General features: G+C 36.8%; 1 protein-coding gene across 1 annotated transcript; it reads right to left on the bottom strand.

Moving 5' to 3' along the window:
- Window positions 1-390: 390 nt before the first annotated feature.
- Window positions 391-11,991, bottom strand: GFI1 (growth factor independent 1 transcriptional repressor). The gene is made up of 6 exons (XM_075832190.1): window positions 11,871-11,991; window positions 10,620-10,796; window positions 5,313-5,698; window positions 4,971-5,108; window positions 4,298-4,463; window positions 391-808 (listed from the first exon to the last, which is right to left on the bottom strand). The coding sequence occupies exons 1-6, from the start codon at window positions 11,989-11,991 to the stop codon at window positions 630-632; spliced, it is 1,167 nt and encodes a 388-aa protein (XP_075688305.1). The 3' UTR covers window positions 391-629.
- Between the last annotated feature and the right edge of the window lie 402 nt (window positions 11,992-12,393).

Raw genomic sequence — 12,393 nt, 5'->3', positions numbered from 1 at the left:
AGATGTGTATTTCCAGTTCTCTGATCTCTAGATACATTCACTTCTAGTGCAGATACAAATCAGTAACTAAACAAAAAACAACTACTCCTGAATGGTAGAAGGAGCTTTCCTACGATACGATGTGGAAGATCGATATTAAACAGATGTAATGTACTAATAAATGGATCATTCACATTGCAGCAGGTGTTTTTCTCATAACAACAAACTGATAGAAAAGAAAGCAAGTTTCATACATACACGGTCAGTGTTTGTTCATAGGAGAATGCTTCAGTTCTCTCACTAAATATTTTTGGTATTTTTAGGTTACAAAAATAAATAATTATTGAAATAATTTAGTTAGTTAGGGTTTGGATGTTGTAACCCTTGTTTGCTATGACTTGATGTGTCCTTTTGGAGATTTGAAGTCATCTCTACTCTCTCTGCATCCATCCACAAGAGCTGCAATCCAAACCAATATCTGTATACCATACTCTTGACCTGGGTACTTGCTAGTGACCTTGATCATGGAAGACTGACTCTAAGGTGAGAGTTTTTTCACATTCCACCCCCATTAGTAGTCAATGAATCACCTAGTGTTCTCAGATGACAAAGGTTTCCTGCATGGAACGAGAGACATTTTCACTTCTTGATCATTTTAGTCCATGCTGTGTTTCCCGATGTCTCCTCAGATCCACCTTCCTTTGAAAGCCCTTGCCACAAAGGTCACAGCCAAATGGCTTGAAGCCAGTATGTTTCCGACTATGAGTGATGAGATTGGAGCTCTGGCTGAATGCTTTGCCACAAACTTGACACTTGTGAGGCTTTTCCCCTACAAGACAAAGACAGGGAATAAATAAAACTTATTGATCAATGCCTATCAATTTATACTTGAATTTCTACAATTTGAATTGTTCAATTTAGGCCTCATGCACACAACTGTAGCCATGTGAAAGGCCGTGATTTTCGAGTCAGCCGGCCACGGAGTGTCAGCCGCGAGCCGCCCGCAAATTGTGGGCTGTGCACATGGCCGTGGCCATTATTTTCAATGAGCCTGGAACCCGGGCTCCGGGGCCATGCACGAACCATGGAAACCACGGTCGTGTGCATGGCCCCATAGAAATGAATGGGGCCGTAATTCTCCCGTGGATTTTCGGGGGAATTGCGACCGCAAAAGCACGTTCGTGTGCATGGGGCCTTAGTTATTTTATTTATTGGTATTCATAAATTATTGCACATTGTTAATACATTTACCATGTATATGATTTTGGCCAAAACAAAAATCAAGAAAATCCCCAAAAAATCCTGGTTGCTACTTAACCTCTTCAGTACCACCAGGGCTGGCCTTAGGGGTGTGCAACCTGTGCGAGTGTACAGGACACTGCACCCACCCATTTAAGGGGCGCCACTGTACTCTAACTCTGCTCCTCGTTACACAGAGGAAACAAGAGCTGAAGGAGCAAGAGCTGAAGGAGCAAGAGCAGAGGAGCAAGAGCAGTGGAGGAAGCTCCGCCCACAGCCTGTCCTGAAAGAAGCCTGTGATCCTGTCAGCAAGCAGATATGGTAATCATGCACACGACCATTGTGCCACTCGGGCCGTTTTTGACGGCATCCGAGTGGCACCCGATAGTCTTCACGGACACATTCACTTTAGCGGGTGAATCGGGTCCTTGAAAAATGGTCCGAGTCTCCGATCCAAGGAAAGATAGGACATGTCCTATCTTACCTCGGATCACTGACGGGACTCGGACGGCACACACGTTCATGTGTATAAGGCATAAGTGTCTGTGTGTGTCTGTTTCTCTGTGCTTGTGTGTGTATATATGTTCCAGTATGTGTGTATATGTGTATATATGTCTATGTCAGTGTATATATGTATGCCTTTGTGTGTGTATAGTTATCACTGTGTTATCTGTGTTGTTACATAGGACTGCAGGTATCATCTAATACATTGTCTGCACTGTGTATATATGGGTAAGCATGTGAATGTGTCTTTGTGCTTGTATATATGTGTATTTTATGTATTTGTTCCGGTCAGTGTATTTATGTGTGTGTGCGTGTGTGCGTGCGTGCGTGTGTGTGTCTTTTGACAGCAGGCGGTGCAGGTACCTCGTCCACAGCGATGTCTTTTGGCGTTGCTGTAGAAGAGGCTGACGAGCGCTCATGCTCAAAGCAGGAGCTGTAACTTACAGCTTCTAATCTTAGAGCAGCCTGCTAAATACAACTGGGATCGCAAAACATTCCAATCCCAGCTATTTAACTCTTTGATCGCCACAGTCCGTGACCGCGGCATGATCAAAGGAAACTCCCCTCTTTGATCTCGTCATCGGAAACCCAGTGACGTAATCAAAGAGCAGGGAATCCCTCTGCAATCAGCCCTGGGGACCTAGAAAGGACCCCAGGGCTGTGTGTTTAGTTTGCCCGCTGTTAGGGCACACTATGTGCTGCCTTAACAGCAGCCTGTGTCATAGTGACACAGTGTAATATATTAGCATACAGGAGTATGCTAATACATTAGAAATAAAAAATAAAGTTGTAAGTAAAGTTATCCCTTAATGTTTTTGTTTTTTTAAAAGTAACAAAAAGAAATAAATAAAAAAGATCCCAAAAAAAGGGTCATTATTTTGCATAAAATATATTTTATTTCTCCTATATTACATAAAAACAAAAAACCTACACATATTAGGTATCTACACGACCGACATAACCTGAAGAATTAATTAGACAGGTTATTTAGTGTGAAATGTGAATGGGATAAAAATAAATAAGAAAAATTATGCAGAGTATTGCTTTTTCCTATATTCACGTCGTAAAAATAATTTTTTTCTGACCCCAAACTGCAAAAAAAAATAATACTATTTCTCCCACATAAAACAAGGCCTCATACAGCCACGTCAATGAAAAAATAAAAAAAGTTATGGCTGCTGAAATGCAGAGAGACAAAGACAGAAAAATGTAGTTGGTCATTAAGGCCTTTTCGGGCCCGGTCATTAAGGGGTTAACGTTGCATTAAAACAGATTGATAGTAGGGCGACTGCCTTTCATTGTCATCCATGATCACCTGTCATTTCTAGTTGCCTTTAAATTCAAGTCCACAGTCACAATGGATTGCAGTATCCTATAGAAAAGCCCTTCTGTACAAACACAGGGCAGATCGTATTAAAGCGACACTGATTGCATGGCTAGGATTCATTTATTAAACAGATGCTGGTACTGAACAAAAATCTCTCCACAGCTATTGTTCATGGACTAACGTTAGTGCTGTGACGACGGACTAGGTGGCTTAAATCATCGAGAGAAATTACAAAGCTCATTCAATGGGACAATACTATATGTACAATCAGCAGTTTTGGAAGCAGAAGAAATATATCAGTATACATTTGTACACTTGGAACAGAACACAGAACCAGATATTATTTCATATCGATTCATATAATGCCATCAATTTAATGATGATGTCCAATGCCGCATTTAAGGTTTCTGTTAAAGTTCAGTTAAAGAAACACCCAGGTATTTTTTGTGTGATGTGATGTAATGTAATGTAGACATGTGTATTGACTTACCTGGTGCTGTATTTCACAGCCGCTGCTCCATTCCGGGCCACAGTGGGGTCATGTGATCTTTATTCTGACTCCCTGTATCCTACAGCGTCTACTGAAAGGAACGGAGGTCAGGTTCTCAATGCAAGTCTATGAGGGCCTCGATGTGAGTCTCCTAGATTTTCATAGAGAGCCTGATCTCCGGCCCAAACAGCAGACGCTGTGGGATTTTGGTTGTCCGGGTAAAGATCATGTGACCTTACGGCGGGCCAGAACACAGCGGCGCCCTGTGACATACAACACCAAGTAAGTCAATACACATCACCCCATTACACTACATCACATTTGAGAAAAGGGGTGGAAAAAAGAATGGAGCGCTTCTTTACAGGATATAGATATAACTATAAGAACTGCGCAGTAGGCATGATCAAATTGTCTAATGTAGTTCGGTTACAATGAAATGTAAAAATACAAACTCATTGTCCATGAAATATCCTCCATGTCTGTGCTGCTGGCGTCACTTGTGTGGGCTGAGGAGTCTTCTAGCACTACTGATCATTTTTACCATATCATAGAAGAATATTTTATAACATGAGATCAAGGATTAAAATGCCAAAACATCTCCTAAAATGTCTACCAAACAACAAGTGACCACGAAAAAAAATAAAAAATTACTACATGTAAAGAATTATTAGAATCTGTGGATTTTCAGCTGTTCGGAAACTACTGATCCCATGGTTATAGACTACAGATTGGTGCGCGCGCGTGTGTGTGACACTCACCTGTGTGTATGAAGGTGTGCTTCTTCATATCTGATTTCTGGTGGAATCTCTTGCCACAGTACTGGCAGGGGTACGGCCTTGTGTCCGAGTGGATAAGTAAGTGTGTGGAGAGAGTGGATGATCTCTTAAAGCTTTTACCACAAATTTTACAATCAAAACTTCTTTCCTGGGTATAATAGAGAGATAAAATGCATCAATACAAAAACACATGTATATTGTCTGTCAAGTTATTTAATGTATTATTTATTTATTTAAGTTAAACCGAAATTCCATGAAAAATTATCAGACTCGTCACACATTTTGGAAGCTTTGGCCACCATGAATGGACTGCGGTGAGTGCTCTGTAGACTGCAGGGACTTTTCAGTCACTAGAAGGGACAAATCTCACAGCAGAGTATCAATAAGTTCAATGGCCTCTAAGTTTTTGAAATTGGTTAAAGCTTTCAACAGTGGAAGCGCTTACTTGTAAGTATCCCTAGAGTTTTAAGTAAAAATAGAAGCCACTGGGGGAGTTCTTCAAAGTTCTGTCCATTTAAAGGTGCAATGGACTGATAATGCTAAACGATAATGAGTGGGAATTTTCTTTTAATTATCATACTATTGTAATAATGGATTGTTGTGCTATATAAAGTATCTGATATACATAATATATCATATAAAATGCCTTTAATACCTGGGAGTGAACTGCCTTATGTTGCTCCAAACTGACAGCATGGCCAAAAGTTTTCCCACATATTTCACAGGCAAAGGGTCTCGTGCCACTGTGAGACCTTCGCACGTGTACTTCTAGTCCATGAGGTGTGGAAAAGACCTGGGGGAACAAAGAGTAAATATTAAATGAACAGTCGAAGTAAACCTTATTACAGTAATAATGATAGTGATTTATTATAACAGAGAGGAAGTGTTCTTAATGGTGAACTCCTAAAGTTCAAAAACATGGTCAACTAAACGTCTCAAACAAAGTGTTGATATTGTGTGACACGTCGTTGGGCATGAAGTGATCTACGTGACATACCTTGCTGCACTTAACACATTTGTATGAGCCGGTGTTGAGCAACAGTCGTGTACACAGCAGGTCCGACTCCACCTTGATCCCTTGCGTCTTCTCTCCATACAGAGTAGGGGAAGAACGAGAGTCACTATAGCGGGATACCCCCTGTGCATAATCTCCATAGAGTCCATGTACACGCCTGTCAGAGCTATACAAAGGCGGCGGCAGAGCTGGTGGCGCCCTGTCTCCATAGACACCCAGGGAAGAACTTCTCTCCAGTCCTGAGGGCCTGTAGTCATGCACCAGCTGTCGTAGTTCTGATCCTGCTAGGCTGCTCCAAATATATGGTTTGAAGGAGGCTGGAAATGGTGGCGAATCCTCCAAGGATGGGCAAGCAGACCTTTCTGAAGCTACAAGACAATGACAGTGTTAGAGACACTAAACAGCAAAGTATATGTAAAATCAACTGTTACCATTGAATGGATACTTGCCGTGGTTAGCTAAACTGTATGTTTTCATTTGTTAATTGACATTTGGTAATCTGACTTATCATAAACCATTATTCACCATGAGGTACATTACACATAATGGTTATTCAACGGTGTACAAAATTGTTTGAATTGTAAAGACTAAGGCTCTGTTCGCACTGGCATTTCTCCTATTCGATCAGGTTTCCAATGCTTTTTTTACATCAAAAACAGCAAAATCTTCAAAGCTATTCTTGCTGGCCAAAATACCCATGTCCAAGCAGAAACCCAATGGACTCCATTATAAGTCAATGGGATCCGCCAGGATTCATTTGAAAACGTCATGGCTGTCATGCACAGAGTCTTATTTTTTTTTGTTCATGTCCTGTGAAGAAAATTTATATGGTTTCATGCACCAGTTGTCCAATCTGTTTGGATCAATTTAAATAACAAAAACAATTTAAATTGTACTTGAAATAAATGCTGATAAGAATTGATTCTCTTATTTTAAAACAATTGGGTAATTTAAAAAAATGAATAAATAATATGAATGTTTTATGATTTTTTTTATCAAATTGCTACATCTAAGGTCAATGTCACATGAGGGTTTTTTCATCCACGTCACATCCATATTTATATGATCTGTACTGTAGAGCCAATGTAAACCTATGTGGCTTTTCAGATGGTTGTATAAAATATGAATGTATTTGAAATACAAAGCTTGTGCGACAGTCGCAAAACACACAGTGAAGCCTATTAAGAGTGTTCAAAATACGAATGCATCCAAATGTCATCCAGATAACGGATCTGGAGGCAGATACCTTATTAAAAACAAACCTAAAAAAAAACACCTTATTTGACATAAATACACATACATTTTTTGAATTAGAAAATTCTAAACATGAATGCAAATATTGATACAGTATAGATGCTACATAACCTATACAGGTGTATTGTAGATCCATATTCTGGGCAGAATAAGCCACCAATGTGGTCCAGGAGACCTTATTAAAAATGTAACAAAATATAAATTAGTTTGTTACATCCATAGTGAAAAAAGAATCTGTATTTATATTGTCGCTTGTAAATATGAAATTATAGCAGTCTAATCTTTACCCCATTGACCTCAATGCAACATAGGGAAAAGCATATGGCTCTAAAAAAAAACATGGATTGGACAACTGATGCTAAAAAAAAACATCTATAAAAACAGACTCAAAAGAAACTATAATGGTATAATGGCATCAAAACTCATCAAAATTTCTCTCTCTAAAAAAAAAGGAAGAGATTACATTCCTTTCTATAGTATGTAAACAGATGCAGAAAGGCATGTTTTATTTGACAGAATCTGTTTGTTTTTTTAACAGGATTCCAAAATTTCAATATGAACTCTTTCCACACAAATCAAAATGAAAAAGGACACAAACAATCAAGGGATTTAATTTCTTTCTTATGGATTTGGATTTAAACTGAGAAAATGTATCAAAAACACCAGTGTAAATAGAGCCATGCTACATATTTGAATCCTGTAAATAAAGGAAACTTCTTAAAAATTTGATATAATTTTATGCATCAGTCGTTTATTTAGGTTGGTTCAGTAAAATGAAAAAATAGCTGCAAATAAATACGACCATAAACCTACAATTATGTAATTATTTGCGCTATGGCTTTTAATGGTTTCAAATAAAACAAAAAGTTCCATCTATAATACAAAAAATTAGTAAAGCCACATATTGATCAATAAAAGAATGGGTCAAGTATAGGATTTATAAAAAAGCTGGTTGTACCTTTTTTTTTTTTTATAGATATGAACTATTAAAAGGATTAAAAACTTTAATATATAAACTTGCTATGGAAATTACAGAATTGAGGGAAAATTCAAATTAGAATATTTTTAGTATTTCATATGCTAAAGTAATGGCACACCAGTTTTATTTTTTTTTTACCTCAGTTGTCAAATCTGTACTCAATTGACTTCAGTGAAAAAAAGAGACCTGTTTTTCTTTTTTCTTTAAATTGAGGTCAATAGAGAATAGAGGTAAAAAGTGCATAAGTGGTGCAATCCCTAAAAAGACTCAAAAGACTGATGTGAATGTGCCCTTATTCTTATTATTAAATGCCAAAGAATAGTTATAGGTAAGCAAAAAATCTTACTGTTAAATTTGACTATTTTTCATATTGTTTTTACAATTCTTCAGTTTAAATGTCTTTTTTAGTTTTTATCTGTAGAATAAAATTACATGGGTATTAAAATCCTACCAAATGCCTTAAAGGTTATCTTTTAACACCACAAACATTCCAAAAATAAAAAAATTATTAGAATAATTATTACTATTATTATTGATTAAATAATCTGTGTTTCTTTCCCTAGAATGTTTGTTTTATCTTCCAAGTTGCATAATTTTAATTATGTATTTAACTTGCATAAAACATAAATTAGCTTTTAAAATTTCAGACTTGAATGCGTTACTTTACTTCTGTACATCTACATAACCAAAAAAGCCAAGTATATGTTATAACTCAATATTGGCCAAGTTTTTAGTCTTCTTTTTTTTTTTTAAGAAAGTGGAACTTATATTATGTAAAAGGGGAAGTAACATCCTATGTGTTTAGGTAATCCTGGCTGAGGAGTAAAATCTGAAAAAAATCATTGCTTCCCAACTGACACATACCTCAGTGCCTCTGTTAAATGTCAATCTTATCCACCTTTTTTTTTTTTTTTTCAATTAAATGACAATATATAGGGGTGACCTTTATTTAACCACTTAAATTCCATCATTCATAGTTCTTGGAATTCTTATTTTATCCATTGAGAAATAATCAGATTTGAAGAAAAATGTATCATTCTGACCTGATCCTTCTAGTAATAGATGATGTTTCTTATTATTAAAATAATTTCCTTTATAACTTCTGGGCAGGAAGAGTTTAACCTGTGAATAAGTGATGTCTATATAGAAGCATAGGCAGTGTTCATATTATTAGGAGGTGCTGAGTAACATTGGTATAGATTTAGGCTGTTCATAAGTGCAATGAATTATGATTCTGAGACAGAATTTTTTTTCAGGCAGGCTTTATATTCTTGTTTGGTCCATGATCATCCCAGTGAATTATTAAAGATCATTTACTGCATTCACAGCACACAATCCAGTATCTATACAATTCTTCACATTTGTACGAATAGTCTTTTAATGGGGTGTAATATAGAGATAGATTTGCCATTATATGTGTATATAGGTATATAGAGAAAGTTTAAAATTACTGTAAGAGTTCCATTCTAAAAACCAAATTACACTGTAAAGAAGGATAGTTTATATAACCCCTATGTAGGTACACACTGCTGTCAGTCATCGCACTAATATATATATATATATATATATATATATATATATATATATATATATATATATATATATATATATACATACATACATACATACACACACATACACACACACACACACACACACGATGGGGACATATGAAAACATGTATAAATATTTTTTTATGCATCTGTATATGTGTTTATAATTTCTGAGAAGGTACTATAATGACATGCTTATGACTTCATAATTGCAATGATCGGGGTTAACCCGCTAATTACCCCATCCCGGCAGTGTATACTGTGATTACGTCCTCTGCATAGGAAGTGTTACAACGCAGACGGCGGAGCCCGCAGGGATGTGCTCAGGATCAGTACTGTACATGGCTCACAGGGATGTGCGATTAGTCGCTGCGCCGTGCTACTGTCGCATCTTCACTATTCTCTATCATTACTCGTGGCACAACCTATTGTATTCCGGCCGGGACCATACATGAGAAAATCCTCATATGATCATAATAGTAATAATTAAAAAAACAAACTTCTAACGAACTTTGAACGGACGTTTATGATAGCAATATAGAACGGACGATAACTAGACGCACAAACTGGAGGAGAAAAAAATATTCCTTACATTTTTTGGAATATCTCAAAATCTGCTGGTTAGGGTAATATTAGTGTCGCTATTATTCCTATGTGTACTCACTGTAAGGACCATATATAATGGTCAGTCACCACTAGACGCATATAGAAGTATCACATTGTAAGGAAACCATCATCTGGCCAGTTTTCTTAAATTACTTTGCTGGATATATTATAAAATTCTATGTATTGATTGTACAGATTTTAGGTTATTTTCCCATGATACATATGTGTTGACTTCTCATAAATGTACAAGAACACCTACAGTATATGTAGAAGACCATGAATCAGAAACAAGAAAAACAGCTATGAATGAGAGATAACTGTACAAGCATGATAGTGATATTATAGCTGCATCTACAGGAAAAGAGCTCCTATTATCTATGTATCTATCTATTATCTATCTATCTATCTATCTAATAACTGTCTATCTATCTATCTATCTATCTATCTATCTATCTATCTATCTAATAACTGTCTATCTATTTAACTAACTAACTAACTAACTAACTAACTAACTAACTAACTAACTAACTAACTAACATCTATGTAATAACTAACTAACATCTATGTAATAACTATCTAACTAACATCTATCTATCTATCTATCTATCTATCTATCTATCTATCTATCTATCTATCTATCTATCTATCTATCTATCTATCGTCTATCTATCATCTATCTATCTAACATCTATCTAACATCTAATAACTATCTAACTAATATCTATCTATCTAATAACTATCTAACTAACATCTATCTATCTATCTATCTATCTATCTATCTATCTATCTATCTATCTATCTATCTATCTATCTATCTATCTATCTATCTATCCTGTGTACTTTTGGTCACTAATAAATACATTATATAAACACACCAGAAGTCGTCATCATCATTACCTGGAGAGGCAGAGGGAGAAGGAGGTCGCCAGAAGTCCTCACATTCAGAGGCTGTGGTGTCACAGAGGCTCCCTGCACTGCTGGGTGGAGAAGCGGAGGAGGACACGTCTCCTGTCTCCCCTAGGTGACAGGACACAGGGGACACACTGCCCTCAACTGGAGGGACATCTTTACTCTCTGTATTATGAAGAAGAATAAATACAATATATTGGAATGATATACTATGAAATAATACACTATGCAATCTAGCACAGTACAATACCACTCCAAAAAATATAACATGGAAAATAGAGTGCTATCCAGTAATATACTCCACTATAATACAATTCTATACGAATATTACTATACTACTAATTGCAGTGAACGTCATACAATAGATTATCAGACCATAATATACTATATAATAAATACTGGACAATACTGAAATATATACTATATACTATACACGACAACATGCAAAACGATACTAATACAATGCTACCCTCTATTATGAAATACTATTATAGACAACTGTAATATTAATCTCGTTAGTTCTACATACACATCTCACAATATTTTATAGAACACTATATGGGACTTATATAATAAAGCAGAATGATAACACAGATGAAGCGGTATGATCTCTGCCAGGTGTAAACTGTATATTCAGAAAACTGCTGAGATGTGGGCACCCAGATCTGCCAGATGCCCCTAGAATGATGGATCCATTAGAAAACCATCATCAAGTAATGGAGAATTCGTATCGGAAAAACAACAGAACATCAGATGTTGAGGTCATTCATCCAATGGGATACAACGAATGTAAATATTTGATCTACCCCTCTGTGTCCAGCTCTGACACATTGTAACAAATGATTTACCTAAACAGATATGTTACCATTTCAGATCATTTAAGATCAAACGGTTATGCATCCCATTGCTATTTTGGTACTGGAGACAGATACAAATTAACCAGCAGCATCAATGTGTCTACTGTCTGTCTATACCGCATAGAGATCTCCTCAACAAACCTATGCTAGATTACATATACAATCGTACTAATTAGAATAGATTATATTATGTATTATGAATTAGGTTATATAGGAGATATATATATATATATATATATATACACACACACACACATACATACACAATGTATGTATATACATATATATGTATGTATGTATGTATATATATATATATATATATATATATATATATATATATATATATATATATATATATATATATGTAATAGGTGTGTCTTACCTGCACAAATATGAGCCAGGAGAACCCCATGCTGCTGCAGGCTGTAGTCCTCCCCATCAGTTGCCCTGGGCTGGTGGTAGCTGTGAGCCTTCTTGCTCTTGACCAAGAATGACCTGGGCATTGCTGCAGGTCTCTGTCCTATGTCCAGTAGTAGTCACAATAAAAGTAGCACCAGTAGTAGCTGCCTCTATATCTCCAAACCTGTTATCTGTCCACAAATGTGACATTAGCCATTGGTTAGGAGGAGGCAGTAGTTAGGGAGGGAGAGGTAGGGGGTGTGGGCGGTGTAACACACAGATAGAGGGCGGGGTTACAATGAAGACGGGGCTCTAGTACTGATTGTCAGTTCCATTCACCAGGTGGCATTCAGACAGGTGGCTGAGCAGCGACATCCTCCTCTGATTCTCCCTCAGCATGGGGGGGGGGGGGGGGGGGGTCAGTCTTTTCTAGTAGATTGCCCGCTGTACACCTGGGAAATCAAACCAGACAAGCTCAGAGTGATGTTACTCAAACCCAGGCTGTA

This window comes from Rhinoderma darwinii, chromosome 7 (genome assembly GCF_050947455.1).
Source record: "Rhinoderma darwinii isolate aRhiDar2 chromosome 7, aRhiDar2.hap1, whole genome shotgun sequence".
Classification (NCBI taxonomy): Eukaryota; Metazoa; Chordata; class Amphibia; order Anura; family Rhinodermatidae; genus Rhinoderma; species Rhinoderma darwinii.
The sequence above is the reverse complement of the archived record's forward strand: the minus strand, read 5'-3'. Positions and strand labels throughout refer to the sequence as shown.

What these genes read in the sequence shown, in the direction of transcription:
- GFI1 (XM_075832190.1), bottom strand. Translation starts at nt 11,991, where the DNA reads ATGCCCAGGTCATTCTTGGTCAAGAGCAAGAAGGCTCACAGCTACCAC. An exon ending in CCTGGCTCATATTTGTGCAG is followed by an intron (nt 10,797 to 11,870) that starts GTAAGACACACC and finishes TTCATAATACAG; the next exon opens with AGAGTAAAGATGTCCCTCCA. An exon ending in TTCTCCCTCTGCCTCTCCAG is followed by an intron (nt 5,699 to 10,619) that starts GTAATGATGATG and finishes ATTGTCTTGTAG; the next exon opens with CTTCAGAAAGGTCTGCTTGC.